The sequence below is a fragment of the Aureobasidium namibiae genome (assembly GCF_000721765.1).
Source record: "Aureobasidium namibiae CBS 147.97 unplaced genomic scaffold scaffold_1, whole genome shotgun sequence".
NCBI lineage: Eukaryota > Fungi > Ascomycota > Dothideomycetes > Dothideales > Saccotheciaceae > Aureobasidium > Aureobasidium namibiae.
This window is the reverse complement of record NW_013581208.1, coordinates 482,410-509,406: the sequence shown is the minus strand read 5'-3', so window position 1 is coordinate 509,406 and position 26,997 is coordinate 482,410. Positions and strand designations below refer to the sequence as shown.

At 51.9% G+C, this 26,997-nt stretch overlaps 10 protein-coding genes across 10 annotated transcripts; 5 read left to right on the top strand and 5 right to left on the bottom strand.

Annotated features, from left to right (window-relative positions):
* Nucleotides 1-509: 509 nt before the first annotated feature.
* Nucleotides 510-3,201, top strand: M436DRAFT_34928 (MFS general substrate transporter; the record flags this gene model as incomplete). Its single annotated transcript, XM_013576127.1, has 2 exons — nucleotides 510-701; nucleotides 760-3,201. The coding sequence occupies 2 exons, from the start codon at nucleotides 510-512 to the stop codon at nucleotides 3,199-3,201; spliced, it is 2,634 nt and encodes an 877-aa protein (XP_013431581.1).
* A 547-nt stretch (nucleotides 3,202-3,748) lies between these two features.
* Nucleotides 3,749-4,861, top strand: M436DRAFT_34815 (Aldo/keto reductase; the record flags this gene model as incomplete). Its single annotated transcript, XM_013576111.1, has 2 exons — nucleotides 3,749-3,959; nucleotides 4,011-4,861. The coding sequence occupies 2 exons, from the start codon at nucleotides 3,749-3,751 to the stop codon at nucleotides 4,859-4,861; spliced, it is 1,062 nt and encodes a 353-aa protein (XP_013431565.1).
* Nucleotides 4,862-6,065: 1,204 nt separating this feature from the next.
* Nucleotides 6,066-7,400, bottom strand: M436DRAFT_59471 (uncharacterized protein; the record flags this gene model as incomplete). The annotated part of the gene is made up of 5 exons (XM_013576589.1): nucleotides 6,066-6,477; nucleotides 6,530-6,672; nucleotides 6,719-6,946; nucleotides 7,001-7,105; nucleotides 7,254-7,400. 5 exons carry the CDS (start codon nucleotides 7,398-7,400, stop codon nucleotides 6,066-6,068), a joined length of 1,035 nt encoding a protein of 344 aa, XP_013432043.1.
* A 1,337-nt stretch (nucleotides 7,401-8,737) lies between these two features.
* On the top strand, nucleotides 8,738-10,653 carry M436DRAFT_68681 (amino acid transporter; the record flags this gene model as incomplete). Its single annotated transcript, XM_013576747.1, has 7 exons — nucleotides 8,738-8,896; nucleotides 8,946-9,016; nucleotides 9,071-9,213; nucleotides 9,274-9,327; nucleotides 9,383-9,948; nucleotides 10,002-10,166; nucleotides 10,219-10,653. 7 exons carry the CDS (start codon nucleotides 8,738-8,740, stop codon nucleotides 10,651-10,653), a joined length of 1,593 nt encoding a protein of 530 aa, XP_013432201.1.
* Nucleotides 10,654-11,640: 987 nt separating this feature from the next.
* M436DRAFT_36007 (uncharacterized protein) lies at nucleotides 11,641-13,152 on the bottom strand (the record flags this gene model as incomplete). Its single annotated transcript, XM_013576312.1, has 6 exons — nucleotides 11,641-12,166; nucleotides 12,229-12,478; nucleotides 12,526-12,664; nucleotides 12,714-12,868; nucleotides 12,927-13,022; nucleotides 13,074-13,152. Coding segments are annotated over 6 exons (1,245 nt in total), but the record flags the coding sequence as incomplete, so codon positions are not given.
* Nucleotides 13,153-15,019: 1,867 nt separating this feature from the next.
* M436DRAFT_36404 (uncharacterized protein) lies at nucleotides 15,020-15,741 on the bottom strand (the record flags this gene model as incomplete). Its single annotated transcript, XM_013576386.1, has 2 exons — nucleotides 15,020-15,381; nucleotides 15,477-15,741. The coding sequence occupies 2 exons, from the start codon at nucleotides 15,739-15,741 to the stop codon at nucleotides 15,020-15,022; spliced, it is 627 nt and encodes a 208-aa protein (XP_013431840.1).
* A 321-nt stretch (nucleotides 15,742-16,062) lies between these two features.
* M436DRAFT_35276 (peptidase C14) lies at nucleotides 16,063-17,124 on the bottom strand (the record flags this gene model as incomplete). Its single annotated transcript, XM_013576193.1, has 3 exons — nucleotides 16,063-16,088; nucleotides 16,148-16,756; nucleotides 16,809-17,124. The coding sequence occupies 3 exons, from the start codon at nucleotides 17,122-17,124 to the stop codon at nucleotides 16,063-16,065; spliced, it is 951 nt and encodes a 316-aa protein (XP_013431647.1).
* Nucleotides 17,125-18,530: 1,406 nt separating this feature from the next.
* M436DRAFT_77362 (Sec34-domain-containing protein) lies at nucleotides 18,531-21,228 on the bottom strand (the record flags this gene model as incomplete). The annotated part of the gene is made up of 4 exons (XM_013576893.1): nucleotides 18,531-19,283; nucleotides 19,337-20,365; nucleotides 20,412-21,059; nucleotides 21,121-21,228. 4 exons carry the CDS (start codon nucleotides 21,226-21,228, stop codon nucleotides 18,531-18,533), a joined length of 2,538 nt encoding a protein of 845 aa, XP_013432347.1.
* Nucleotides 21,229-21,553: 325 nt separating this feature from the next.
* On the top strand, nucleotides 21,554-23,323 carry M436DRAFT_36671 (mitochondrial protein-like protein Fmp25; the record flags this gene model as incomplete). Its single annotated transcript, XM_013576442.1, has 1 exon — nucleotides 21,554-23,323. The coding sequence occupies one exon, from the start codon at nucleotides 21,554-21,556 to the stop codon at nucleotides 23,321-23,323; it is 1,770 nt and encodes a 589-aa protein (XP_013431896.1).
* A 1,104-nt stretch (nucleotides 23,324-24,427) lies between these two features.
* M436DRAFT_35944 (uncharacterized protein) lies at nucleotides 24,428-26,708 on the top strand (the record flags this gene model as incomplete). Its single annotated transcript, XM_013576302.1, has 9 exons — nucleotides 24,428-24,840; nucleotides 24,896-25,171; nucleotides 25,235-25,247; nucleotides 25,329-25,347; nucleotides 25,398-25,705; nucleotides 25,854-25,973; nucleotides 26,027-26,122; nucleotides 26,188-26,315; nucleotides 26,366-26,708. The coding sequence occupies 9 exons, from the start codon at nucleotides 24,428-24,430 to the stop codon at nucleotides 26,706-26,708; spliced, it is 1,716 nt and encodes a 571-aa protein (XP_013431756.1).
* Between the last annotated feature and the right edge of the window lie 289 nt (nucleotides 26,709-26,997).

The window sequence follows — 26,997 nt, the reverse complement described above, 5'->3', positions numbered from 1 at the left end:
ACGGATGAGTAGAGTGTGGCTGCGGTCAGTCATGCACGTCAAAAGACCAGGCAGGCGAGCTAACAGGCCGATGGCCGCTCGCCGGCTCGAGTCTCCACATCCCAAAATCTTATCATCTGGGGAAAAGTGGCAGCACTCGTCGGAACAAGCGGGCGACGGGGAGAAGGAGAGTCAGAGACGTCCTTGTTCTCTCCTTTGCCTTTTACCTAAACCCACCTGCACCAACCTCGATCAAAACCACGTGTCGCCCCGCTCGTGCGCCTGCCCTCGCGCCCTGACATCCTGCAAACCACTGCCTCTCCTGGATCCGACTGCTGCATTGCCTCATCAAACACTCGCGGGGAGCGAAAGGGTCGTCGCAAGAGAAGGCTTCGTCATAGACACACATACAGGACAGGCCCGCGTCTACTATCACGGACTCGACTCTCATTGCAACCGTCGCCCGCCACTCTGGAGAATGGGTTGATCTATCTCTCGACCGCTCGCTTTCCGCACACTCGTCTCTCCAAATGTCGACCCAACTTCAAGATGAGGCCAAGACCATAAGTGGCGGTGGCTACGAGTCGCGCAGCAGTGCCGTCTTCGCCGTCACCGTCGCCATGATCACCTGCTCCACTGTTTTTGTCTTTGCCCGTTTGGCCTCTCGTGCTGGAGTTGTCAAGAAAGTCCTCCTGGATGATTATTTCATTCTTGCCGCTTGGGTGAGTTTTGTATATCTTGGCTTGTTCCGGGCGCCATCGCTGACCACGGCACGCAAAGCTGCTCGCCTTTGGCCTGTCTTTCTCCATCTGCTACGGCTCCTTTGTCGGCCTCGGTCGACACGAGGACAACGTGCTCGATTCGTGGCAGGGCTCTCTCAGGCGATCACAATACGCCTTCTCCGTTCTATACAACCCTGCACTGATGGCCGAGAAGACGTCTATCCTTGTCTTTTATCTCAGCTTATCCAGAACCAACAGGACTTTCCGATGGGCCACCATAGCAACCTTGTTTGTCGTCAACGCTGCCGGAATTGCTCTGACCCTCGTTACAATTTTTCAATGCACTCCTGTCGGAGCTGCCTTCAGATATCCGGTACCAGCTGTTCACCACTGCACTGACATCATTACCATCTACCTTTCTTCGGCGCCCGTCAACATCATAACAGATCTTGCCATTTTATTCCTGCCCATGCCCATCCTGACTTCAATGCGGCTGCCTCGGAAACAGAAGACTATTCTTGTCATCACTTTTGGTTTTGGACTGTTTGTCGCTATCGTCGACATTGTCCGCATCGCATACCTGCAATCCGCCTCGACATATCGTCTCACCCAAATTCTCAACTACCAGAAGGACGACAGTCCCGGACGCGATGCCGACGTTACCGACTTCTCGTGGTATGCATCTTATTCCTTCATGTGGTCTGCCATCGAGGTCAATGTCGGCATCATGTGTGCCTGTGTTCCAGCTTTGAAGCCTCTGGTGTCCAGGTTCATGCCACATCTTCTTCGTGACGAAGGAGATGTCACGGAAAAGCACTCCTCGGTCGATCGTTCGCCTACCTTTGACATGACCATGGCTCAACGCGTTCCATCAATGCCGGATCCGGCCTATCTCACCACACAGCCATCTCGAGAACCTGTTGAAGAGGGCAACATGGACATGATAGACTTTCTTACTACCCCGGATATGCAAACCAACAAGCTCGAGCGCTCGCAGACCATGCTGACCAATTCCACGAGAAACACCAGTGCAGACACACCTACATTCTTTGACTTTGTCAATCTCAAGAATCGAAAGAGCTTCGTTCACATGACTTCGAGAGAGTCCTTGTTCCCAGTCATCATGGTCACGTTGCTTTTCTTCATATGGGGCTTCGAATATGGTCTTCTGGATGTTCTCAACAGGCAGTTTCAGGAAGTCTCTCACATGTCAACATCACAGTCTGTGGGAATACACAGCGCTTATTTCGCAGGTTATCTCTTGGGCCCATTGTCTTTTGGTCGTCTGGCCTTGAAGCATTACGGATTCAAAGCATGCTATATCATTGGTCTTAGTATATATGCGTGTGGAATTCTGATCTTCTGGCCCGCTGCTGTTCTGGTGTCTTTCCCGACATTCGTCATCGTCAACTTCATTGTCGGCCTTGGGTTGTCTACACTTGAGATATCGGCAAATCCTTTTATCGCACTCTGCGGTCCTATGGAGTATGTCGAAGTAAGACTCAACCTCAGTCAAGGATTCCAAGCTATCGGAACTGTGGTCGCACCACTCATCGCCCAGAAGGCTCTCTTTGGGCAGTCTAATGACGCTCCCTCGTTGATCAATACCCAGTGGGCCTACCTCGGGATCGCGCTTTTCACGGTTGCACTAGCGGTCGCATTCTTCTACGTTCCACTGCCAGAGGCTTCCGACAAAGAGCTTGAAGAAGCCTGCGAGCGTATGGACAACGCCAATTATGCCACTATCGGCAAATTCAGAGTCATCTGGTACACGCTTGCCGCCGGTGCCTTTGCAATGTTTTGCTACGTAGGGGCGCAGGAGGTTATAGCTACCACCTTCGACAACTACCTCAGAATCGTGGCTCCCACCTTCAACGAAACGAATTACAACGCGATAGGGCATGCCTTATTCGCCGTATCTCGTTTTGTAGCTGCAGGCGCCGGATTTATAATCAAGCCACGACTTCTGCTTGTCTTCTTCCTCACAGGCACTATCGTATTCTCAGCCCTGGCTATGAACTTCACAGGCTCTACCGCTACAGCGATGGTGCTTATGGTTTTCTTCTTTGAAGGGCCTCTTTTCCCCCTCATCTTCGCGCAAAGCATCCGCGGCATGGGCAAATACACAAAAGATGGCAGCGTCGTCTTGATCGCTGCAGTCTCTGGTGGCAGTGTTTTCCCTGGACTGTCTTATGTGGCTTCACAAGCACAGAATGCACAATATGCCATGTGCGTCGCGGTTGCGGGCTTCGCAGGTGCCACTCTACTACCTTTCTTCCTCAATTGGAGTCCACTCGCTCGCGCTCTCTGCGACCCTCTCAAGGACCCCAGCGAAATCAGTGACGAGTCCCTTCCTGAGAGCTCAAACAGCAGTGTTGCCAGCCGAGCGCTCAGCTTCTTCAGCATACGCAGAAAGAGTGCTGGCGAGATGAAGACGGAATGGCGCGAACGTCAAGCATCTGACGATAGCGCTGTCTCGCCTGGTGCATGCCCATTATGAACGTCATCTGCATCATGACAAATGTTTCAACGACCTTTTCTTCTTTTTGTTTTGTTTTAGCATCTTCCTCCAGGATTACGATCGAGATACCCAGGTTGGAGCAAGAGGCTGGACCTTTGTTATTTGTTGCCATTCAGCATTGGTGTTTCTGGAGTTTAGATGAGCTGCTACTGCTCTTAGCAGAGGCTTTGTTGATATGGAGTCCTTGCGTCTTTACAATTGACAGTGTATATAGCCTGTGTAGAACATGTAAATATATGGCAATCAGTTGCTCGAAACATTTCTCGCTGGGTCAACGGATATAGGGAATTATCAAGCTAAAACTCCGTAAGTATGAATCCGATGAATCGATGACAAATGCGATGTGGAGCTGTTGTTGCGGCAGGGGTAAGCGGAAACGCAGCTTCCTTAAATCCGCTACGTGCGTCATCGGTACTCGTTCTTCTGAGGGGTCAGGAACATATATCACCATCACCACGACGACATTTGACTGATCACCGTCTGGATCGAACACACACCAGCTAACGTAGAATCTACATAAACCAAAATGCAGCAAGTTGTTGATTCTGTCAAGTCAGCCGTTGGCGCGACCAAGCTGCCTACAGGCCAGCTTGGAAAGAACGGACCTTATGTCACTAGAATGGGTTACGGAGCCATGGGTTTGTCGGCCTTCTATGGCAAGCCCAAGCCTGATGAGGAGCGCTTTGCCGTGCTGGACAAACTGTACGAGCAGGGTGAACTCTTCTGGGACACAGCAGGTAATCAACCCTTTGTCGTATCGAGATGGGATCTTGGCTAACCGCGAATAGACATGTACATGGACAATGAAGACCTCATTGGAAACTGGTTCAAGGCCAACCCTGGCAAGCGCGAGCACATCTTCCTCGCCACCAAGTTTGCCAATTTGAGAGACGAACAAGGGAACCCAATTGTCGATTCCTCGCCAGAATACTGCAAGAAGGCGTGCGATAAATCGCTCTCCCGTCTGGGAGTTGAAACTATCGACCTATACTACGCACATCGTCTGGATGGCAAGACACCCGTCGAGAAGACAGTCCAGGCTATGAAGGAGCTCAAGGAGGCTGGCAAGATCAAGTACATCGGTCTATCAGAGGTCAGCAGCGAGAGCTTGCGACGTGCCCATGCCGTGGCTCCCATCACAGCAGTCCAGATCGAGTACTCGCCCTTCTCTCTCGACATTGAGAGCGAGCAGATCGGTCTGCTCAAGACTTGCCGCGAGTTGGGCGTTGCCGTCGTTGCATACTCTCCCATCGGACGCGGAATGCTCGGTGGCTCAATCAGATCTCCCGACGACTTTGAGGAAGGCGACTTCCGTCGTTTCGCCCCTCGTTTCAGTGCCGAGAACTTCCCCAAGAATCTCAAGCTGGTCGATCAGATCACCGAGATCGCAAAGAAGAAGGGTCTTACTGCTTCTCAAATCACATTGGCTTGGTTGATGGCTCAGGGCAACGATATCTTCCCCATTCCCGGCACTACAAACCTCAGCCGTGTCGACGAGAACCTCGGAGCCTTGAACGTCAAGCTTACTTCCGAGGAGAAGAACGAGATCCGCAAGGCTTGTGAAGAGGCAGAGGTCGCTGGTGGAAGATACCCTGAAGCCTTCTCCAAGGCTTTGTTCGCAGACACCCCTGCTCTATAAGGCTTGACTCCGATTTCGAGATATGGACGTTGCTCAACGCTTTTACGTGGCTGCTGATTAAAAGAGTACCTTAATGACATGACAAAATACCTCAACATCCGATCGGTGACCTGCAAGAAGAATGTGTAGCAAGGTGTCTCACGTAAGGCCGGCACTTGAACATACACACTGATGATCTCGCACAACCTCGGCGTGCAAGTGAGACTCTCTATCGTGTATACTGAGCCACAAAGTATGTATACTTGCACGAAGCTATCGGAGTCCGGATCCTCATGTTCACAGCTTCGGGCAATCGAGGCAGGGGATGAGGTAAGAAGGCAAGGATGCCAATCTTCAGCGCCTGGTTCTCCGCGTCTAGAACAGAGAGCCACCAAGCGCTTACAATGTAGGACGAAGGGCCTTGGTGGCTAGGTCTATAGAAGCGAGGCAGTATGTCGACTACGCCCTGGAATATTCGAAGACAATGAGCCTCAAAGTCCATCTATCGTATTTAATGCCGATACCGAACGGCTTACTCAATGCCGATACTGAACGACTCACTCGTACGCCTTGCAGCTCAAAACAGTCTGGTGCATGCGGTGGCTTGTACAGTAGATGTGGGCGTGGCAGGGAGGAGTGCGTGGCAACGAGACACAACATGTCTGGATCCCTGCGAACACAACCACTCTTCCAGGGCTAGAAGTGAGATGTGGAGAAGTAAAGAAGGAAGTTTGGCTCCCTGCGTGTTTTGATTCGCCAATGCTTATACTGCAATATGGAATAGATGCATCTTCACAACCAAAAGATGCATGGAGCCTCGACATGCGTCTGGCACGTGGCGATGCAAGCCACTTGCATGCAGCGTGCCTGTTTCGAACCACCTGCCCGATTTGCGATCTGCATGAGATACATACGCCCTTGCCTTGAAGTATTCAGGTTGTCCTCTGTGGTGCCCCGATTTTCTGCACTCGACAAACAAAAAGATCGCTTCTGGCTTTGCATTGATCATGAAGAAGTGGTACATGCATTTCTACGAGTGTTGGAGGACTTGCATTCTCGTCTTGGTTGTGACACCAGAAAAGGCTGGGCGCGTTCTCCTCGTGCATTGCGTGCCGCTCTGCCATCGGAATAGGTTGGGTCAAATAATAAACATGTCATTATGTATGCGTAAATACGAGGCTCCAATATGTCCGTCCGTTGTTGCGTGAAAGATGATCAACAGCCTTCAACCTTGAGTAACTGCCACTGTGACTTCTCGTCGGACGATCAACTCCTGCGATCCACCAGATGCACGATGAGCTTCATTGTTGACCTGTTTTTCTGCTCCACGACAGACTGTCCTCGTTCGACCCAAGAACTGTGGTGTGAACGACTCGTTTCGCGATCTGCTTCTCGATGTGTCGCCAGAGCTGTTGGAACGACTGTTGCGAGATCCATATATGATACTGCCAAAGGCCGTGCCGCCTGTCGTGAACCCGCGCATGAAAGCTTGGACGAACGGCAGAGTTGCTGACAAGAGGCTGTAACAGATCATGGCTTGCTGCCAGATGACGACTTTCGAAAAATGCTGTACTCGATCTTCGGATCGCACTGCTTCGCTGTAGGCCTTCAAGTACAGCAGAGATAAGGCGATCATGCTTGAAAATGCGTCAGCGATTGATATGTGTGGTAAGAGAAACAAACACATACGGCATTCGATATGCAAAAGCAGATACCACAAGCAACTTCTTGCTGACTTTGATTCGAAGCTGATTGACAAGATAGATAGGTAGGCCCATTACAGCGGCCTCGATGCAAATCGTGATTGCAAGGATAGCTCTCCATCGATATATCTGCCCTGGTCAGCAGCGTTGGAGTGGCCACAGTGTACAAACTTACATCATTGGGACATGTGTGTTCCTGCCCTTGGAGTATGTGCGTTGAGGGACAATCCGACTTGACAGCAGCAACTGCAAGAACGAGCCACGCCGAGATGACTCCCAACAGGATATACGACCCAAGTTTGTGTTTTGTATTCGTCGAGAATATCCTCCTCATGAGCAGCGTTAGGGAGAGACTCGTTACTCCCATCGTAAGAAGAAAGAGTATCTGGCTGGCAACGACCGCCTAGCTTTGTGTGAAAAGAGCCCTCGCTTGACGGGATACATGGAAGAGACTTACTCGAGACATACTCGTCAGGTGCTCAGCTTGAACCACATCCTCTGGTTTCCCCAGACCATTGTTCAGTGCTACAATCAAGCAGCCCCATTGCGCGAGCGCCGTGACCTATGTTCGTGTCAGAAGACATATGCCATCACATCCTGCAGAGCTGTGGATGCTTTCTCGTCTCGAAAGACGATTGTCCCAGATGAGGTCCATTTGGGTCGGTACAATAATGCGTGTCCCAGCACGACGCCCAAGAATGAGGACTTACATGAGCAACAGCAACAGCGATGTCGTCTATTCCATAATAGCCGACTCTTGCATAGATCCGAAGAAATCCAGTGAAGCATGAGTAACTCAGTGATATCAGGACTGCGATCCAGAGATGAGCGGGAAGGCCGTCAGCGAACCGCGCCATAGTTGAAAGACTTCTGTGTTGGGGGGTGCGCCCGATTGAGGAGTTGGCCACCGGTAACCAAGCCTTCCGACTGCTCTTAGCGAATTCAAAAAGCAAAGTCCAAGAGAGGGGTACGCCCTAACGACAATGTCTGGACCATATATCACACGGTCCATTGAGAGGGTCAGGCGAGGGCTGAGGATGGATGAACAAGCGGCTGTTTGTGCAACTCGGAAACATGCGCTCGTCCTGCAAGGTGAGAAACGAAACGTCGGGTATCACGGGCGTTTACCCAAAGAAAAAGGACAGCCAACGACACAGTCCTGGGAACAGTCCGCCATGTGAGGTGAGATTGCGAAGAATGAGCCACAACATCTTCTCAGCAGAACTGACGGTCGGACAGAATGTCAGCGAGAGACTGAAATCATGCAAGTCATGCTCTATGCTGAGGTCGTGTTCCTCTCAGCCAGATGTACCGGTAGCCTTTGGATCTTTGAGCTAGCCTTGACTTGATGCATCGTCGGAAGTGCTTTGTAATATCTGAGCGCCTCGATGGGATCTCCTATGACTGATGGCAAAGAAGAGGAAACGGCTTCCCGGTTATGTGCTGCAGAATCGAGGTCGGGAAACTGCTGTGTACCCTCGGAAGGACGTCGCCCACAGCTTGGCGTTGTCAAATCTGCAACCTCTTGCAACCGAAACGGTTCGCTGAAGCAGCATCATCTGCAAGGTGTTTACAAGACCGTCAACTCGGTCTGCTAGTCAAACAGTGCCGCCGTCAACCTGGCTTTGGTCCGCGACAGGCACAATGGCGCCATGGCTTCGCAGCAGTGCAGAATCCTTGCATCTGCCACCAGGTAACAGAAAGTGATATACAGACAGACGAACCTAGCAAGGCGATTGCTCAAAAGCACTTCGGCCTTCACATTTCAAGGCGATGCTGCAGTGTACAAAGAATCAACCGACATCCGCCCAGAAGTGTGCAACGTCCGTTTACGCAGAGAGTCGTGCGAGGTGAGTCTTTAGTCTGCGTCCCTCGTAACACGACGACTCGGTGGTTTGCTGGGATGCAAGGTGGGTAGTTGCAGCAACCCTTGCGCCGTCTATCAAGGTGCCATTTTGCTAGATTCGCTCGGCGCAGATCTGCCGTCCGTCAGCTCCTTCCTTTCGCAGTTGCCGCCGAAACACAATCCACTGAGGAAGTGTCTTGTCCTATTTATCCTTGCATGCTTCCTGTCTTCTTCCGAGTACAAACTCGGTGTGTAACTCCAACAAGACGTTTGTCCCATACTACGTTTTCTTTGGTCGACTGCTCGCGCGAACATCTCCTTTCCGACATGTCCTCCACCGCCATTGAGATGGATAGTATCAAGAATTCTTCGTCCGTCCAGACCGCCAGTTCATTCGAGCACCAGATCGAGGAAGCCGAGGATGCAGCGACCGTCGAGGCAACAAAGGGCGGCACAAAGGACGATGATTACGACATGCGTCGTATGGGCAAGCTCCAAGAGCTGAGAGTCAGTGTCGAACTGTTCGCATAACGACTGGCATACTCACAAACCATAGCGTAACTTCCGTTTCGTTTCCATCTGGGGATTCAGTCTTTTGCTAGGCAATGCTTGGGTGGTCGCTTTGATGTCTGTTGCCTCCTGCCACTCGAACCTACCGCAGAAACTGACTGTTACCGTCAGTTCCAGTAATGTCACTCTTGCCAACGGCGGTATGGCCGGAGGAGTGTGGATGTTCCTCATCGTCGCCATAGGGATGTTCTTCTGTATGCTTTCCATGGCGGAAATGGCATCGATGGCACCCACGGCCGGCGGCCAATACCATTGTAAGTACATCTGTCTCACCTTGTGCCGAAAAGAAGTTTGACGACTGACATAACAACTAGGGGTCAGTGAATTTGCTCCTCCCAAGTACCAACGTTTCCTTTCATACATAGTTGGTAAGTAGAGCTTCGCACCAAGACTCGGTGATCCTCGCTGACACACTGTATCTAGGATGGATGTGTGTTTTGGGATGGCAGGCCGCCATGTGTGCGAGCGCCTACACTCCGGCACTCAACATCCAAGGCCTCATCGCACTCAACGTCGAAGGCTACACCCTTCCGGGGTGGCATGCAGCGCTCATGACTATTGGTATCGTCATTATCTGCATTTTCATCAACACCGTTGCGGTTAAGAAACTACCTCTGCTCGAGGGGTTCATGTTGCTCTTCTTCTTCTTCAGTTTCTTCACCATCCTCATCGTGCTCTGGGTCATGGCTGAGAGAACTCCTGCGAAGAAAGTCTTTACAGAGTTCAGCGACAATATGGGCTGGGGAAACGTGGGGCTCTCAACATTGATCGGTATCCTGTCTCCATTCACCACTCTCCTCGGATCCGACTCGGCTTGCCATCTTTCGGAAGAGCTTAAGGATGCATCATGGGTCCTCCCGAGATCCATGGCTGCTACTGCGGTCGTCAACTATGCTCTGGGATTTGTTACTGTCATCACACTCATGTTTACCTTGGGAGGTTCTGTGCAGTCTGTTCTTGACACCAAATTCGGTCAGGGTTATATCCAGGTAAGTCATCACACATGACTGATGCTCACGGGCCGGACTGATAAGATCTGCAGGTCTTCTACAATGCTGTTGGATCAAAGGCCGGTGCATCGGGTCTTACCGCAATTGTCTGTGTTTTGCTGTTCTTCACTGCCATCAACCAAGTCACGACGACTTCAAGACAGCTCTTCGCGTTCGCTAGAGACGGTGGTTTGCCATTTTCTGCATTCCTCGGCAGAGTACGTCACGTGCGCCCATATCATGCTGAGAATAGCAAACTGACTATTGTAGGTTCGACCTGGCATGGACATTCCTCTCAACGCTTGCACTGTAACTGTGGTCCTCACTGTCCTCCTTTCGCTCATTGTCATTGGCTCCAGCACAGCTTTCAACGTCATTCTCAGTCTGTCCAGCGTCGGACTCCTGACCTCGTACATCATTTGCATCGGATGCATGGCTAGAAAGCGAATCATGAAGGAGGCTCTTCTGCCCAGCCGCTTTAGCCTGGGTAAGTGGGGTCTCGCCATCAACCTGACCGCGGTGGTGTTTTTGTCTTTTTGCTGGGTCTTGCTCTTCTTCCCTTCCAGACCTCATCCCGACGCACAGAACATGAACTGGACCATTCTGATCTACGGCGTTACCTGGATTGCTGCAATCTTCTACTACAAGTTCAAGGGCAAATACGACTATGCCGGTCCTGTCGAGGGGATCAACAAGGACTATTGATGTTGCGTAGTTCCAACTCGAGTCACGCCGGAAGAGAAATGACGGACGGGTTCCTGTGAGGGCTGCGCGCGAGGCAGAGCTATGAGTGATGGCAGGCAGATATGAAAAAGATTCACCACGAGATATATGATGGATGGGCTCATGGATTCGTGTAATTAATGGTGGAAGATTGCTTCTAGCAATATTCGGTCAGGGGAGTTCTTGATTTGGTAAAACATTCGTTAGTTCAACAAAGAAGTTTCTCTCGTCGAGTACATACTCCCTACTTTCACTCGTGCACGTGAGTCACTTTGTTGGTCATTGTTCTTCTGCCGATCACGTTCTTGCCTGACTCAGATCAGACTCGAGAGAGAGAGAAACAGCAGGATTGCTCCTTGACATTTTGTTACTGTAAATACCAGAAAGAAAGCATGACAATGAAGCGATGAGATCCAGCCCATATGCACAAAATTACATTTTCATCAGCCCTTCAGTCTCTTTTCACAAAGCCTGGCCAGGCGGTGACAGCGGTCTCGCCTCAAACTCGGTCGGCGGTGGTAACGACGGCGTGGTCATGTGTCTGCCTCCTCTGCTCGTAAATGCACTCTGAGGATCACTGCTTGCAAATGAGCTCGATGGATCCCAGTCCATTGTGGTTTCGTGATGCGTGGGTCGTGTCGACATTCTCAGACTGGAGAAGTTCCTCGTCAATATCGGAGGTGTGTGTCTTCTGTGCTGCTGGTCCAGCGGTGTCATGGGCGAAATGTCTTCCTCTGACTGCTCTGATTCTTCTTCTGCTCGTTGTTGCTGGAAGCGTCGCTCTCTTTGCCGCGGTGGCGAGTATATCGGTGCAGGACTGTTCGGCGTCGTAGCCACGTCTTCCAGGATACTGCTAGGCAGAGTCGGACGCACGGTATGCGGATCCCAGCTCTTGCGGTCCGAGTAATCGATCTGCAGACGACCTCCCATTTTGCGCAACTCGTAGGTCGGTGGCTCAGGGCTGAACGGCGACTTTCGCGCATCCAAGGATACGAATTCTTGTTGGTTTCCTCCTCGCTGTGTCAGTGCTATCCATCGCTCCTTCCAGCCTGCGATTAATGACCAGCGGAATAGTAGCACAAAGAGCTCAATGCCTAGCAGTGAAATCATGAGCAGCATGGCGCCGATAGTGGGCTCGCTGATCAACCATTTGTGGCTGTATTGGAAGCAAGGATTTCGGTCGCCTTGATTTTCGATCAGACATAGCACCCAGGGCAGCACTCGAGTGTAGTCGTGGAGCATAGACTCCTCGAGCTTATCGAGGTAGACAAAGACGACTGCGAAGAAGATGACATCAACGAGGACGATGGTGACGATCAGCATGCCTCGCCATTGTAGGTATAGCACACTCTTCAGTCGGCGGTAGATCACCCGCGCTCGTTGTGATTTGGCGCTCACCACGGACATCGGCAGACTCTTTGCTGATCCTTGAGAGAGCGGCCTCGCACTGTCTTCCCAGAGACTGTTGAAGAAGACACGAAGACAGTATCCAAAACTAAAAAACTCGCGTGTCAGACTTGTGGGCTGATCACCACCTCAGAGGTAGACCGGACTTACGTGCTCATTTGGACAATCACAGCTGCTCCCGCGACAGCAAGAAGCCATCCCCAAAATGTCACCATCGAGTTATCATGGTTGATGTGGCAAGCATTGCCAAATCGAAATGAAACCCCTGATATGCTGATGGCAGCCGTGAAAAGTGCTGCCGGCACTCCCCATCCTACTGCTTGTGAGATGTAGAAGAATCGCGGACCGGGGACAATGTCCCACACAACGGTGAGATGCATGCTGAAAGCGCGAATGAAAACTTAGGCTGGTCAGTAGGTGAATGGTAATTGAGACAGGTGTACTCACTCCACATAGAACCTGCAAGCGCTCCAGCCAGCAAAAACGCTCCAGACCATGCACACGTCATGGAAGTGAACATGTCATTTGGTGTGATGCCATCGTAACATTGGTCAGGCTCTGCCCCTAGCGGTATCACGAAAGCGAGCTTTTTTACGTCAGCAGGTTGGTTTTGTCATCTCTTCGAGTCAACTCACGTTGATCCATATCACAGCGACGATCAAACATTGTGTAAGATAGTGGCTCCGAGTCCTCGCTGCAGGGAGGAAGGCGTTGGAGACGAGCATAAAAGACTGTAGTGCCAGGCCGGCGACATTGAGCCAACCCGCGACGGTCCCAAGAGTCTCAAAGCCTGGGGTCGTGGATTAGCAAGCCACACGATACAATTCTCTCTTATCAGCATGACTGACTGTCTGAATAGGCCCAATATGATGCCGGACAAGGTAGACAACATAACGCTGAGCTTGGGTCTTGACTCTGTTGAGAACAAAGACGACCACCGATGTCTGACACTCATCAGTGTATGCCCTGACAGTAGACCGTTCCACGAAACGTACAACCACCTTCGGGAGGAAACAAAGAAGCATCGTAGAATGGAGCTATACACGCTCCGTGCAGTGTTGAGTTGATGAACATGACAGCGGCGTGATTCTGGCGCGAGGGCCGCTCGTCAAGTAGTGACTCAATGTATAAAGAATGATCAGGCCGATCTTGACGTGTCCCGTTCTGTGGCGAGCGCAAACATATATGTATGGAAATTGAAACAGACCAAGACGATCGGCTAAGAACTGCGGGGTTTGAAGGATGTTGGGGGCGTCCAATGTAAGCGGGTTCTCAATGTGGTAGGAGTGAGATCACGGTTGAGGTCAGCCAATCTTGAAGGTGGTGCTTTGGAGGAACCAGAGCGGAAGGTCAAAGGGGAACTGGAATTGGCAGGAACGAGTCTTGTGGAGCTAGATCATATGCCGAGAGATTCTGACAGGTTGGCAGGCAGGGGGTTAAAGAGAATGGATGAAGAAAGATCTGTGGAGATGCGTGTGGGCGACCACCGTGGCGGTACCAGTTGGGTTGCCTTGACCGAGCCTGGAGTGGCAGATCCATCAAAAAAAGGCCGCCCAATAACTACTTACCACGGGCATGGCCTTTTCTTGGTGACCACGACGGTGCTCGCCTCGGCCTACTAGACTAGCTCGCTGTTCTGCCGGTGCCTTGTGCATGGCTACAACAAGACATTGATCTTCGTTGCGCAACGTGGAACGCGCTTTTTTGGTTGTGATAGCGTAGGACACGGCCAATTCTCCTTTCCTCTCACCCTCTCAGCGTTCACGATGTACGGTGTTGTCCAGGATCGCACGGCCTGCCGCGTTAGTGGCCGGTTCTGAAGGCGGCCACTCGGATACGTCAAAGCACATGTTCTGCGTCAAACATTCTGCCATGGCGCTCGCCTGTGCTGCCCAGTGGTTCGGAGGTTTGGTTAGTTGGCGCGGCTGGAACACGCGAAAAGGCCAACTCTGTCTAGCCGCCCCACCACAGAGCGAGAGAAAGAGTGATGAGAGAGGTCGAAATTAAAAACTTCCCTTGGAGGATTCGCCAGCTTTGGCCTTCGGCTCGGCAAAACAAGCGACGACGGGTGTCGCTTTTTCTAATCATAACATCAAATCTGCGTTTAAAGATACTCGAGTCTCGCACCATAGAAACTGTGCGACTCTTGTGAAATAGACGCAGTTGGTTTTGTCGGTCAAGCTTAGAAGAGAATGCTCTCACTGCATGCATGAGCCTTTGCTCTTTCGACTCGCTCGAGCATGCACCCGAAACGCCCGACTCGTGGGCCATGCATGTCTATTAGCAATATATGTGCTGTGCCTCACTCGCACGCTCGCGGCCGCGAAGGATTTCTCGACCTCATAAAGATGCAGAGGCAGGATTGGTCCCGCCAAACACGGGTCTTGGTCGTGGAAAGTCGGAGAGTAGCGAAGGAGGGAGTTCCCTCGATTATTCATATGCTGCGAGAGGCGACACGCGACCAATGGCATCTCTTTCTCCACGTCTCTCCTTGCCATTGGTAGCCGTACTCCGTATATAAGCGCGGAAATCCCACGATCACGGCCCAGAAAGGTCCACAATCTCATAAATGACAATGACACTCTATAGTGCCTGTCAGCCTTTTCACAAGCATTGCGAGGCTGAATCGCGTCAATCGGACCAGAATCTGCCACATGTTACTGGCTTATCTAGATTACAGAAAAGGTATGGTTCTGAGTGGAGAAGAAGGACAGACGCGACAGCAGAATGCAGTGCTGAAGACACAGAGTGGATTGTGCCAACCAAGTTTTAATTCTGGTTGAGACTGAACATCTGTCCTCTCTAGTCACGTTGGACAGGTTTTAGACATCTGTCGCATCTCCACGAAAAGGAAAGCGATGTAGGTTTCGTTACGCCGTCGCATCACAGGCGATCAAGAGTCCGAATACAAACACAAGTAACTGCCACACAAAAACTGATGTCAGTCCGGCGAAACCATGCAATTTCGAATGGGTGCCTCGGAGAAGGATCGGGAAGAGGAAATGGAACTGACAAGCAACATGAATGCCATGATGGACCAGATCTCCCAGCCACCGGCCCATACCTTGCCTCTAGCCATGTTCATTTGCTGTCGCCAGAAACGATGGCCCCCAATAAGAATCACAACAATTGCAGCGCTTTGGAAAAGACCAGCCAGAGGCTTCCCGAGAGTGTGATATCCAAATATAGGGTCGTGCTCCGGATCTACCGAACGCTGAAGACTAAAGAGCTGAGCGGTGACGATTCCCAGCATGGATAGGGCGAGCGATGTGCGTTGGTACGCCAGAAACGTTCGTTCATTGGCTGCATGTCTCCAAAGTCAGTCATTTCGTTCAGCTCTCGCACACAGCTTGTAAGTGCGAACCATGGGAGGATCATATCGAAATTTGCATACACACCAAGGTGATCTCTACATGTCGCGTGAGGAACATGTAGCTGGATATAATATTTCCACCATCTTCTCAAGCCACCGGGTATTGGTGATTCTACATCGGTATTAAACACACTCGTCCTGCTGATCGTCGCGACTGTGTCTGGATGTCCATGTTGCACAGGTCCGAGTTCAGTTGCTTCTCGCTCGTCATCATCTCTGCTGGTCGACTGACGGGTGGTCTGCAAATCAGACGTGTCCACTCCGCTTTCGCGCCGGACGAATGTCGACATTCTATATGGTCTTAAGTACCATCTCGAGAAGAGTCTGTAAGTGGAAGAGAGTTTGGCGCACGGAAGTGTACACTGCAGCGAAATTTACAACTGCGATCGATTGATGACAAGGCGTGAGTAAGATACTAAGGCAGGCACAATGCTTGGCAGGGTCTTTGGGGTAACTGATAAGTTTATTTTGGGTGGGTGATAGCGATCATAATACAAAAAAAAAGGCGATCAAAACAGGCCATTTCCCTATCCACAGTGAAACGGCGCCCATCTACAACTGATCCGCTTGGAAAGACATGCGAGTTTCATTAAAGGGCAATGTATCATCGTTTACATGACATAGAGCAGGTTCGTATCTGCACAGCAGAGTTAGCAAAGTAGTTACAAGCCTCGGCAGCATGAGATGCAAACTTACCGATAGGGTGACTGGCACTCAATTGAGGCTTCTGTGAGTATTTGCCCTCAAGCTCTTCACGGATGCTATTCAGCAGTTGGACATAGCTCTGCTGAGGGTTCTTTCTCAAAGCACCGATGAAGGCCCAAGACATGGCACCAGTCGCTTGACCGGCGATGGAAGCATCGGCTGAGGTCTGGTCGTCCTTGCTGCCACTCCACATGATGACATCTCCGGGTGAGGTCTTTGTGCGCTTGTTCGCTTCGTAGCTGTCATTGCCCTTGGTGACCTTCTTAAACAAGCCCATAGCAGTGCTGGCCATACCACCAAGGTCGCCGCGAGCATAACTGCTAACAATGCCCAGCAGGCCTTGGCCGGCTTCTTTTGCAAGATTTGGCTCCTTGAGCACACCTTGAGTCGAGTAGATATAGGGAAGGTCCAGAGCAGAACCCGAGTGGCACGAATCGAAGATAGCGGTCAGGCGCACACCGGGAACGAGATTCTTGACCATGATGAAGTGCATCTCATCGTCGACGATGTGACCTGCTTGACGGAAATCCACGGGGTAGATGACTTCGTCATAGCCATCTTCCTCATCACCATCGAGATCTTCTGTCTGACCACCGTGACCTGAACATGGTTAGCAACTAGAGCGAAAAGTGTGTTGGAGCAGGTGACGTACCAGAGTAGTGGAAAAAGAGCGAGTCGTTGGGCTGGGCGTCCTTAACAAGCCAGTGCATGGCGCGCAAGATGTTCTGCTTGGTGGGCTGACTCATTGGGTTTTGCTGGTCGTCGGTCAATGTGACCATGTCCTCGCGCTTGTAACCAAAGGCTTCCATCAGGTAGTTTGACATGTTCTTGACATCGTTGATGCAACCTCGGAGCTGGCCTTTTTGGCCAAAGTAGTTGATACCGATCAAGAGAGCCTTGCGCTTGCCGGTACAATTCGAGTATTGGAACGAGTAGCCATTTGGGGCGCCATGGCCGAAGTTTTGCATGCCCTGTGGTGGAGGTGGAGGGGCGCCTTGACGGAGGTTGTGCTGCTGGTAGATGTTCTGGCCGCTGGGAAGGTCTGGATAGAGGAGTGGTCAGTCACGTATTGTCTCTTGGGAGCATAAGAGATAGTACTTTGTTGAGGAGCATAATGCTGCGGAGGGGGTTGTGAGTAGCCGCCGTATTGCGGTTGCTGTGGAGGAGGAGGTTGCTGGTATCCGCCGTATTGCGACTGTTGCGGAGGGCCGCCATAGTTTCCGTACTGAGGTTGAGGTGAATTCGAGTAGCCACCGTATCCTTGTTGAGGCGGGCTGTTCTGTGTCAGTCGCCGGGAGATGGCAATAGGCTGTGCGCAAACTACTGACGGATATTGCTGAGGCGGGTATCCTCCGTACTGCTGCTGTTGCTGCTGTGGTGGGGGAGGCCCTTGATTGTAGCCTCCCTGGTTGTGGTAGCCTTGGCCGGGGTAGTACGACATGTTTACGCAACAATGTCGACGTCGAGGGTGCGTTGGAATGCTATCTTAGGATGCGATGGCAGGTCGGACTTGTTGGAGGAAAGAGAGCAGGAGCTGAATCGCGCGGGGTTTCAAGGAACGCTGACGCGTTTTCAAGTGCGATTGCGATTGCGGTCCAACTTGGCGCTTCCGTCAACTGCCTATGGATGCTTGCTGCGAAACACAGTGGATATCGATGATTCAAGAGTTCCAATGGGAGCAACCAGCCGCCTTATCCGTCAGCGCTCTCTACCCTGACAGTCCGCTTCGAGAAAAAGATGACTGACTGCACGACTGGGGAGGAGATGATGTGGCGCTCGCATCGAGACAAGTTGGAAGCCACAAACGGCTTTCGTCTTCGCTGTCGTCTTCCGCTGACACAGAAGCATGTGAACCATCCTCGTTTCCCCACGGGACATGGCCATCATCTGCTGTACGACTGTCTGCTTCCCCTCGTCGATCCAGCCTTGTCGAGATTTACCTCCGATAGAGCTGCTCGATTCAGTCAAACCCCTCCCCCATCCAAGGTCTTTCTGCAAGCCACTCATCATTCTTCAACCCTATTCTGGTACCCACGCTTAATTCAGTTTGCTCGTTGGCCCGTTCCGCTGTTTTTCGGTGACCCCGATATCGAGCCACATGGTCGGCTCCAGCCCTGTGACCCCTTGCCCTTGCCAGTCCCTTGAAATACCATCCGCCTAACCTCACTTGGGAATTGGTATTTGCTGTCTTGTGGCGCATTTCTGGACAAGCTTTAGCATCCTCGCGTCTATCGTATATGATTTGCATACGTCTAAACCTGCGATACTTCATGCTGTTTTTCGTGGCTTGAATTCTCCTTAACATGCCTCGTCCTTCGCTTAGACATGCTTCTACTGCGTGTCCGGCGTGCACCCCTCACTACACTTGCTTTCGTCATGTCTCTGCCGGCTCCTGCTCGCTCGTGATCTGACCCACGGCAAACACTCTCTCGCACCATTCGGCAAACACCTCGCTGGACCACACTTCGTCTTCTCGACCTTTTCCTTTTTTGCTGACCTTACCAACCTTGGCTGCGCCTTTGCCCTCGCTCAACTTGTCCATCCAGTCCTCGTAGGCCAGGATGACTTGGTCTCGCACTGCCGCAACGAGTGTCTCTCTAGTCCGCACGTCCTGAATGTACTCGTCCAGCTTGGCTCGCAGAGATACCACTTCCTTTTGCGTAATAGTGCGAACTTCAGCGGTGACCTGACTCGCGTCTGACCCTGGCTCCTTCCTTGGCGAAGTCAGTGGTGTTGTGATGGGGCCCACGAAGCTGTTGACGAAGTCGTTGATCACTGCTCGTAAGCGTCCGTCGAGTTCTGCTTTGGCATCGAGCATGTTTTCCACTACCCGCGGCATCAAACCTCCAGCAGCGAGCTTTACCCACCCAGCTGGGTTCCATAAGCCTCCTCTCTCGCGAAGCTCATAGAATGTATTGGTCACGGAAGAGAAGTCAAACGTGACTTCGGGCGTAATGAATTCGATGTCAAACGCGACAATTTGTTGCTTGAGTCGCAGCAGGTGAGCGATGAGGAAAAGATTGGCGTCAGCAGGTGATGACTTTGTCGAGATTTGAGACGCCGCCCATGCTAGAGAGACCGTCGTGCTGTGAACGATATTATGCGCTAAGTCGTCAAATACAGTGGACTGTAGAATTCGGAGTCAGCAAAAACTGTCAGCTTCAAAGCAGCTCAACTCACATTGACTAATCGGTAGATACGGCTCAGAAGCCAGATTGCTTTGCGCAGAGTTGGGTACCAGACCATAGCCTGTTTCTCGTTGGTGGGCCACGACGACTCGAACATATCGGCCCCGTCGTCTTCTTCTCCAGGTGATTTGACTTGAGTAGTGTTGGTCGAGTTCTTGCGGCCGGAGAGGGCGACCCGTTTTCCGTCGGCTGTCGTCGTTGATGGGCCGCGTGCTTGTGATGGATAGTCGAGATCCTCGGGTTTGGGTCGATAATTCTCGATCTCATCCCTGAGAACAGCCAACGCAAGAAAGACGAGTCGACTCTGAGCGTCTTCCAGTGCAGGTCTGACTAGCGCGGCGAAATCTAGGCTTCGCTTTGTAGTACTTGGGTCTTGATACTCCAGGTCATCGTCTTCTTCGTCGACCATGAAGCGAGTCTGGATGAAGGTGCAAAGTTCGCATAGCTTTGGAATACGAGTCTCGCGAATGATTCTGGGACGGAGATGGTCGTACAAAGGCTCACACATTGCCTCTAGGAACTCATATACGCCACCATCTCCGGCAAACCAATCACCCCAGAGATCGTATTCATCAAGACATATACCCCTTACGAAGCCTATGGCGGTCTTAGCAAAGGCAATGGAGTCGCCCATAGCATTGTCGACCGAAGCCATTTCGGTGAGCTTGCGAGAGATGATAGGAAACATGAGACGGCCGCGGGTGGCCGAATAGCTCTGGTACAACTCGTTCATGAGACTTTGATATTCGGCTTCGCCTCCTTGGTCGACACCGGCAGGTAGGACAGCACGCTTTTGTATTTGCAGGCCGAGCTGTTTCAACTCAGGAGCGCTGACACGGAACTTTGCGTAAAGGAGAGCAGTCTGGGTGGTATCATTGAGCTGGCGGTCAGCGATCCGTTGTGATGCATCGGCAGCCAGGGCTCGTAATGAGTTTGTGAAATGTACTCGGATCAGCGTAAGGGCGCGTGTCAGCAGCAGACGGTAGCGGGAACGGTAGGTAGGAGCTTCTCGGTGGGTACGCTAGAATCATCAGCGAATGGCACATGGACAGAGTGTAAATACGAACATGAGCCTGCATGTAGTCCAGACATTGGTCGAGGTTGGTAAGCATGTCGGGAAACTCTTTGGCCCGGACGAGATTGGCAGCGCCAGGAGCATTTAGCCTGCGTGTCATGGGTTCAAGATAGGCGTAGTATTGGAGGTTGTGATTCATGTTGTCGGCCAGACTGGTGATGCGACGCTGCTCAGTGATGAGAGACTCGCATTGAGCGTGGAAGGCGGTCGTCTGGTCGTCGACGGCTTTGAATGAGTCGGATAGAGACGACAGTACGCTCAGAGCGCCGTCAGTGCTCTCTATCAAGGAGTCGAGGTGGCGTTGCGACAGGTTTAGCTGATTGTAGTAGAGCTCGTAGTCATGGTGGCTGGCATCCAGGAGGTCGTCCTCCAGGGCATCGTACCAAGTCGCGAAGTCGAGGGAGGTTTGCAGGAGGGTTTTGGGCTTTTGAGCCGACGACAGGCTGCTCTTACGCGGGTGTGCAGCAGGACGGGTGGTATGGACACGCTGTTCGGCGGCGGCGGCGGCGGCAGCGAGACAAGCGTAGGACCGAGCTCTCCTGACTTGGGTGGCTTGTGGGGGGCCTCTTTTCAGCGAATTGTCGTCTTCTTCAGCGAGGGCGGGCAATTGGCCTGAAGCATCATCAGCCTGAGTCGCTTCCTGTACAGCATCAGCCGAGGGCTCGGCCAACGTACCATGGCATTGCGCAAGAGCAGCTTACATGTGGCTGTTGCAGGAGAGACGCTCGTCGCCGATGGCCCGCTGCCTTTTCGGACGACGCCGGAGCGCTGGCCGGTACAAGCGACGCGTACCAGTCGCTGTCCATCATCTTGGGCGCGAAAGGATGTTGACAATTGGCACAAAGTCGCTGGCTGTCATTGAACAATCAATACCCGTGGCTCATCTGGAGCTGGCGGGCTTGGCTGGTGTCGATAGCGGGCGCTTATCACATGGCTCGGGCCGATCTCACCGAGAGTCGCCAGGGCCCGATCTTGGCCCCGCAATCGCGTGGCTCGTGCGTGGGATCAAATGATGACGAGAGAGACTCGTCTGGCCAATCGAAGCCAAGCAGCTGACAGCTCGATTGTCAAGACTCTTTCTCTTGCAGCGACCCGAGGTCTTGCTCGAGTCCAGCAATTAAACACCATTCCAACATGCTTCCCAAGACCAGTGTCCCCAAGCTGGGCGCCCTCCCGACAGCCCGAGCGGCTTCCACTCGAGCTTCGATACAATCGCGAAGCCGCGCCAGAGTCCTTTCCGCCCCCGCCTACGCCGCCAGACGACAGCAACACTTCCTCACATCATTGGCCTTTGTTACTGCTGCTGCAGGCATTGCCACCGTCTCGCAATACTACCTTCACGACGGTCGCCTCTTGAGTACAGCGCACGCCGAAGCCCCGCCTGCCGAGCAACCAGACATCCAATTCGAAAAGACCCGCAAGCGTGGTGCAAACAAAGAGGAGGACAGAGACTTGGCAAGCTCTCAGCATCTACAGGTCAGGAAGTCCTGGGAGAACCCTGGTGTCTATGCATGCGGCTCCAATGCCGGCAAGGTCGTCGCCCCCGATTCGGATGCTTCCTACATCAAGACGCCACGCCGCATCACCTTCTTTGACGGCAAGCTGCTTCGCGATATCAAGCTGGACAAGAACTTTGGCGTTGCCATTGACGAACAGGGCAACTTGTTGCAATGGGGCGTCGACTACTCCAAGCACACGACTCAGCCCACTGCTACTCTCAAGGGCAAGAACCTGGTCTCGTTGGCAATCTCCAAAGACCGCATTCTCGCCCTGTCGTCTTCTGGAAGCGTCTACTCTCTGCCTGTCTCTGCTGCTGACCAGGCTGCAGGCACAAAGCCCAGCGAGAGCTCTTGGATTCCTTTCTGGTCCTCTACTTCTCCCATTAGCTACCGCACCATTGTCCCGTCAGATATGAGCTACAGTGAAAGGGTATCGTCCATTGACAGCGGCCTGGAACACGCCTTGCTGCTCACTTCCAAGGGTCGTCTCTTTTCAATGGCATCTGCAACCGACGCCTTCCCTACTAGAGGTCAGCTCGGTGTTCCAGGCATATCTTGGGATAACAAGCCCACCGGTCCATACTACCAGCCTCATGAGTTGACCACTCTCAGAGGTTTCAACATTTCAAAGATCGCATGCGGAGACTATCACAGCATTGTAGCTGATACGGACGGCCGTGTCTTTGCTTTTGGTAACAACACTTCCGGACAGTTGGGCTTCGACTACAACACCGAGTCTGCTGTTGTTGATACGCCAGCTCTGCTACCACTGCAGAAGCTGTATGCTGGATCATCACAGGTCCCCGTAGTCACATCTGTAGCTGCTGGTGGCGCCAACTCTTTCCTGACTGTAGATGCTACACAGATGGCATCTCGAAACTCAGACAACAGACGGGTTGGTAGGGTCACTGCCGATACTTTTGCATGCGGTGCTGGCATCTACGGCTCGCTTGGAAACAGCCGCTGGACCCACGTCCAGGGAACTCCTACCAAGATCCCTGCCTTGTCTTCGCTGTTCGAGTACGATGAAACCGCCAATGCCGTTATTCCTATCAGACTTGCTAGCATTAGTGCTGGTAATAAGCACGTGGCCGCTGTTATGGACAACGTCGCTCACACAGGAGCTTTGAACACCGATGGAGAGACCTGGTGGGGTAGAGACATTGTCTTCTGGGGTGGTAACGAGCACTACCAACTCGGAACCGGCAAGAGGAATAACGTCAACACTCCTACATACATTCAGCCTCTAGACCAAGCTGCAGAGCGCAAGCTCAGAGGCAAAGAGGAGCACAGATTCCAAATCACACCGAGGAGCACCGTCCGTCTCGCTGACGGCAGAAAGGTTAGCATGGAGCAGCGCGTAGAGTGCGGCAGAGACTGCACCGCCATCTACTCTGGAGTGTAAGATGGATGGTGATCTTCTCATGCATATTTTGTAATTTTATCGTGTAGATACTCTTGGGGCGTTGTCCAGGCTTGAAGTTGGTAGCGATGGATTGTTTGTAATTTTAGTCTAGAGCACGTAAGGATCGTCTCCGTCTCAACTCCATGTTGTGCGAGGTGTCGCGAAAACAGATTCACTCCACAAATTTCTCCGAGTCCTCCTGACATTGTCTTCCTTCGAATTTCGAAGCACGCAACCAAGTCGTATTTGTTGGCTTATCTTCAAGCCTGCCAAAGCGAACGGAGGATTCGATTGATTAGCCACTCGTGATGCAGGTCTCCATTCGCGCCTTGGGGGTTTCTGGTCACACGCCAAAGGCACACGAGTGACGAGCATGCCCATCTTCGCGCCTCCGGTCGCTACCATCAGGCCGACCAAATACAAGACTATTTGTGGCGTTGCTTATTCAAACTTGGCTTCTCAAGATACTTGGTAAAATTTGGCAAGTGCTATTGGTTTGTACTTTCGTGATGCGTGCCTCGTGTTTTGGTCCATGCAAGGAGGAGGGAAGCTCTCACGCGGCATCCAGCAAAGTTGCTGTCGCTGAGGGCTGCATAATCAAATTGTTGCAGATGAAGGGCAACAAACCAGTCGCGCAGTTCCCTCCCCATGTATGCACAGTGCGGATGGCACCTGCCTCAAAGAGCTAGGTTGGAAATTCGACGGAAGCAGCGAACATCATGCCAATGCTGCCACCGGGTCATCGTCCGTCTTGGACTCAAACGTGCCGCCTATCACTGCATCAAGGGTGGTCAAGTCAACATCCCCCTCAGTCCTATTATTGGCCAAACCGGCAAGCCTGCATTCATTTGCGCTAATCTCTTGTACCCGTAGCTGCCGCTATCTCGCAACATCCCTTGCCCAATCAAGGATACAGGTTGATATTCCTACTACTCTCCATTCATGTGAGTCTGTGACGCGCATCTTGGTGCATCGCATAAATTGGTCGCGATTCCCACCTACCTGATCATATCATACCGACTCGAAGACACAGTCAAGTCTCTAAACTCTCCGTCAATAACGATGGCACAGCCTGCAGCTCTGGCTCTGGAAGGCGATCCGAGGATGAGTGCTACTGAACCTGGCATAGCACAACTCCCAACACCGGCACTGAGGAACGTGCATGACCCCTCGGTGACCATCGAAGAGTACTTCTACTGGGCCAAAATCACTCGTGAACAGCAGAGGGGCATTCCAATAGTCAAAACTCCAGCCAGAAAATTCTTGAGTTTTGGCAAACGGGATGCTGTTCCTTCAATCATCACTGGTTCCGATCCAACCAATCCAAGGCAATCTAGTAAGGGACTGGGTACAGCTACGGACGAGAAGACTGGTGACTCGGAAGTTCCTGCAATCAGTAGACCGGCTGTTGTGACAGAGGAAGAGTGGCTACAGGCTTCTAGAGCCGCAAGGACAGCAACTTGGGGATCTATCTTCTATCTCATCACCACAGATGTGTTGGGTCCTTACTCTGTGCCGTATGTCAAATCTCTACGATTGATCATCGAGCTACGTCGGTTGACAGTGTTTTAGGTGGGCTTTGGCACAGATGGGATACGGTCCAGGTATCGTTCTGTACACCATCTTCGGAGCTCTAGCGGGCTACACAGGCTATCAAATCTGGATTATGTTCCTTCAGCTTGATTCTGATCAGTATCCTATGAAAACCTTTGGCGACATCGCATTCAGAGCTTATGGAAGTGTCACGCGTCATTTGGTGAACATCTTGCAAGCAATCCAGCTCATCTTCAACGTGGGAGTCATCATCATCCAGAACGGCCAAGGGCTTTATCAGATCAACTCAAACATGTAAGCTCCAAGTCTCTAGTATTCACTACCTATCTTAAGATCATCACGACTAACATAAGTCAGTTGTTATATTGTGGTGAGTGCAACTTAAAGGATTACTTTCCATGCCATGTGCCATGAAGATCGCCAGAAAACGAGCTGACCATGTTCTGCCCAGTGTTGTGTCATTTGGACAGGTAATTTGAAGCTCCTTGGTTGATGAGATACGTTCTGATAAGTTGGTTAGCATGTGGTTTTGTGCTCGGTCAAGTGCGCACCCTGCAGAAATATGGCTGGATCGCCAACTGCGCCGTATGGCTCAACGTAACGGTCATGATCCTCACGATGGCCGTCGTGACCCACTCGCATCCAAACTATGAAGCCGCTGCCAAATCCAATGGCGTCGATATCGGGCCCCCTGCGCCTCCAGTAATGACTACCGCAGGCCCACCAGCGACTGTTGAGTTTAGCGGACAAGTTGTGGGCTTGATGCAGGCGGTTTACTCCTACGGCGGTGCCATGCTTTACTGCGAATTCATGAGCGAAATGAGGAAGGTACGTGCCCTCGTCTCGTCAGACGCTGCTGGGGCTGCCCTAGGAGGCTCAGCCGCGTCTTGACGTGACTTCTGGTCAAACCTCCCTGTACAACCACAACTACACATTGACGAAACCACGTGCTACTGAATGCTGACGAATCAAAAAGCCATTCGACTTCTGGAAAGCTTTGGTTATTGCAGAGACCTTCATCTATGTTGTGTATCTATTCTTCGGCATCTTTGTGTATTCCTACCAGGGCCAGTACACTATCAATCCAGCTCAACAGGTATATCGGCATCGACTCGGGATACGATGCATTCATGTTGACGATTGAACCAGGGAATGTTTCCTCACGCAGCCTTGACTGCAGGAAACATAATCGCCTTTGTGACGGCCCTCATAGCTGCCGGACTGTATGGAAACATTGGGATCAAGGTAAGATTAGATCTTTGTTGTCTCGCAGAGCGTAGAGCTAACTTATTCAATCGGTTATGTATCAGAACATTTTCCAGGAACTGTTGGGCCTGCCAGAGCTCACCACAAGAGCTGGAAAGCTTGTCTGGGCTGGCATTGTGCCTATCTACTGGGGCATTGCGTTCCTCCTTGCCGCCGCTATCCCTCAGTTCAGGTAAGTTGTAACCCTAACGTATCTCATGATTGCGTCTGACGGGATGTCAGCGCGCTCTCCGGGCTCGTGGCCGCCCTTTGCATCCTCCAGTTCACATACACCTTTCCACCTCTCCTCATGCTGGGAGTGCAGATCCAGTACGATGCAATCCGCCCTGAGCAAGGCGAAGGATTCAATCCGACTACTGGTGAGACAGTACGACATGACCGTGGTATAAAGAGGTGGATCCGCGGCTTCTTCGCTCGCAGGTGGTACATTAAACTTTGGAATGCCGTCTTCTTCCTCGGGGCTGTGGTGACTTGTGTTTTGGGAACTTATTCTTCCGTCAAGTCCATGATCGACGCGTATGCCTCTGGCTCCTCGACGGCTTTCAGTTGTGTTGGACCGGTCTGAGCACGAAGTTTACTTGGGTGGTATGCTGGCATCGATCTCAAATGGTGTTTCCTAAGCTTTTTGAGTATTCCTGAGATATACGGACGAATGATGGATCAAACCAGTATGCCTCTCTATATGCGGTCGGCTTGGATTACTTCTGTGAAAGCTACAACTTGGAGAGTCATTGTTTCGCTTTCGCGTCTCGACATGGTTGTCGACAGCACAAGAATCGCGAGAGACAGGGTGATAAGCTCAACAATCACACGCGGAGATAACGGAGGTTTGCAGCCTGTCAGGAATGCAGCTT